This window comes from Rhinoraja longicauda, chromosome 10 (assembly GCF_053455715.1).
Source record: "Rhinoraja longicauda isolate Sanriku21f chromosome 10, sRhiLon1.1, whole genome shotgun sequence".
Classification (NCBI taxonomy): Eukaryota; Metazoa; Chordata; class Chondrichthyes; order Rajiformes; family Arhynchobatidae; genus Rhinoraja; species Rhinoraja longicauda.
Window position 1 is genome coordinate 46,149,282 of NC_135962.1, and position 1,696 is coordinate 46,150,977.

Below are 1,696 nucleotides of genomic sequence, written 5' to 3' on the forward strand. Positions count from 1 at the left end.
AATTAACAGAAGCCAATTAGCCCACAAACCTGTAAGTTTTTGGAGTGTGGGAGGAAATCAGAGCACCCGGTGAAAACTCACGCGGTCACAGGGAGAACGTACAAACTCCGTATAGGCAGCACCCATAGTCAGGATTGAACCTGGGTCTCTGGCACTGTAAGGCAGCAGCTCGACCACACACCATTGTGCTGCACCATCGTTTCTGCACCATCTCCAATCAATAATCGCATGTTGAAAGACTGGAGCGACTGGGCTTGTACACTCTGGAATTTAGAAGGATGAGAGGGAATCTTATTGAAACATATAAGATTATTTAGGGATTGGACACGCTAGAGGCAGGAAACATCTTCCAGATGTTGGATGAGTCCCGAACCAGGGGCCACAGTTTAAGATTAAGGGGTAGGCCATTTAGAACGGAGATGAGGAAAAGTGTTTTCACTCAGAGAGTTGTGAAGCTGTGGAACTCTCTGCCTCAGAAGGCAGTGGAGGGCAATTCCCTGGATGCTTTCAAGAGAGAGTTACAAAGTGCTCTTAATGATAGCGGAGTCAAGGGATATGGGGAGAAGGCAGGAACGGAGTGCTGATCGTGGATGATCAGCCATGATCACGGTGAATGGCGGTGCTGGCTCGAAGGGCCGAATGGCCTCCTTCTGCACCTATTGTCTATTGTCTAATAATGTAAGGGATAAATACAGAGAAACATGGAGATATTCAACAGCTCAGGCAACACCTGCACCTGCAGAGAGAAACAGTTTATGTATCAGGCCAATGAACTTTATTGAGACTTCCTAGCACTTTGTTTTTACTTGAATCCAGTCACTTCCCTTGCACTGTTCAGAGCAGGTAAATGAAAGATCCAACAATACTATTTTGAAGAAGAGTTGCCAAATTTTCCCTTGTGTTTTGGGGAAAGGTGACAAGTTGAAACTGTCGTCCTGTTTTTCTCACCACTGTTGCCACCTTTGTATTTCCAGGACGTTCTGCTTTGGCTTCCACTTCCCAATTGCAGCACTGCTTTTGGCTTTGGTCCAACGTCCAGATATCGAGTTAATTTTCCTGGGTTGTACCGTTGGAGTGAGATGAATGGGATCTAACATTTGTGTGTCTGAAGCCGACAGACGAAATGCCTGAATCACTGAAAGCGGCCAAGAAGGGTGCCACAAAAGCCATGTCCAAACCTCCAGGCAAGGGGAGCAAGAAGCGCAGGAGGTCGAGGAAGGAGAGTTACGCCATCTACGTCTACAAAGTGATGAAGCAGGTTCACCCCGACACCAGCATCTCCTCCAAGGCCATGAGCATCATGAACTCGTTAGTCAACGATATTATCGAGCGTATCGCGGGCGAGGCTTCCCGCCTGGCTCATTACAACAAGCGGTCAGCCATCAGGTCATGGGAGATCCAGACCGCCGTTCGCCTTCTGCTGCCCAGGGAGCTGGCCGAGCATGCCGTGTTGGAAGGGACAAAGGCGGTGACCAAGTACACCAGTTCCTAGTAAAGATTCACTGGATGCATTCAAAAGAGGGTTAGATAGGGCTCTTTGGGCCAGCGGATTCAAGGGATATTTGAGAGAAGGCAGGAACGGGGTATTGATTGCGGATGATCAGCCATGATCACATTGAATGGCGGTGCTGGCTCAAAGGGCCGAATGGCCTACTCCTGCTCCTATTGTCTATGTATCTATTGACATCTATGGGTA

General features: G+C 48.4%; 1 protein-coding gene across 1 annotated transcript; it reads left to right on the forward strand.

Moving 5' to 3' along the window:
- Nucleotides 1–1,123: 1,123 nt before the first annotated feature.
- LOC144597686 (histone H2B 1/2-like) lies at nucleotides 1,124–1,492 on the forward strand. The gene has a single exon (XM_078407217.1). The coding sequence runs from the start codon at nucleotides 1,124–1,126 to the stop codon at nucleotides 1,490–1,492; it is 369 nt and encodes a 122-aa protein (XP_078263343.1).
- Nucleotides 1,493–1,696: the final 204 nt, after the last annotated feature.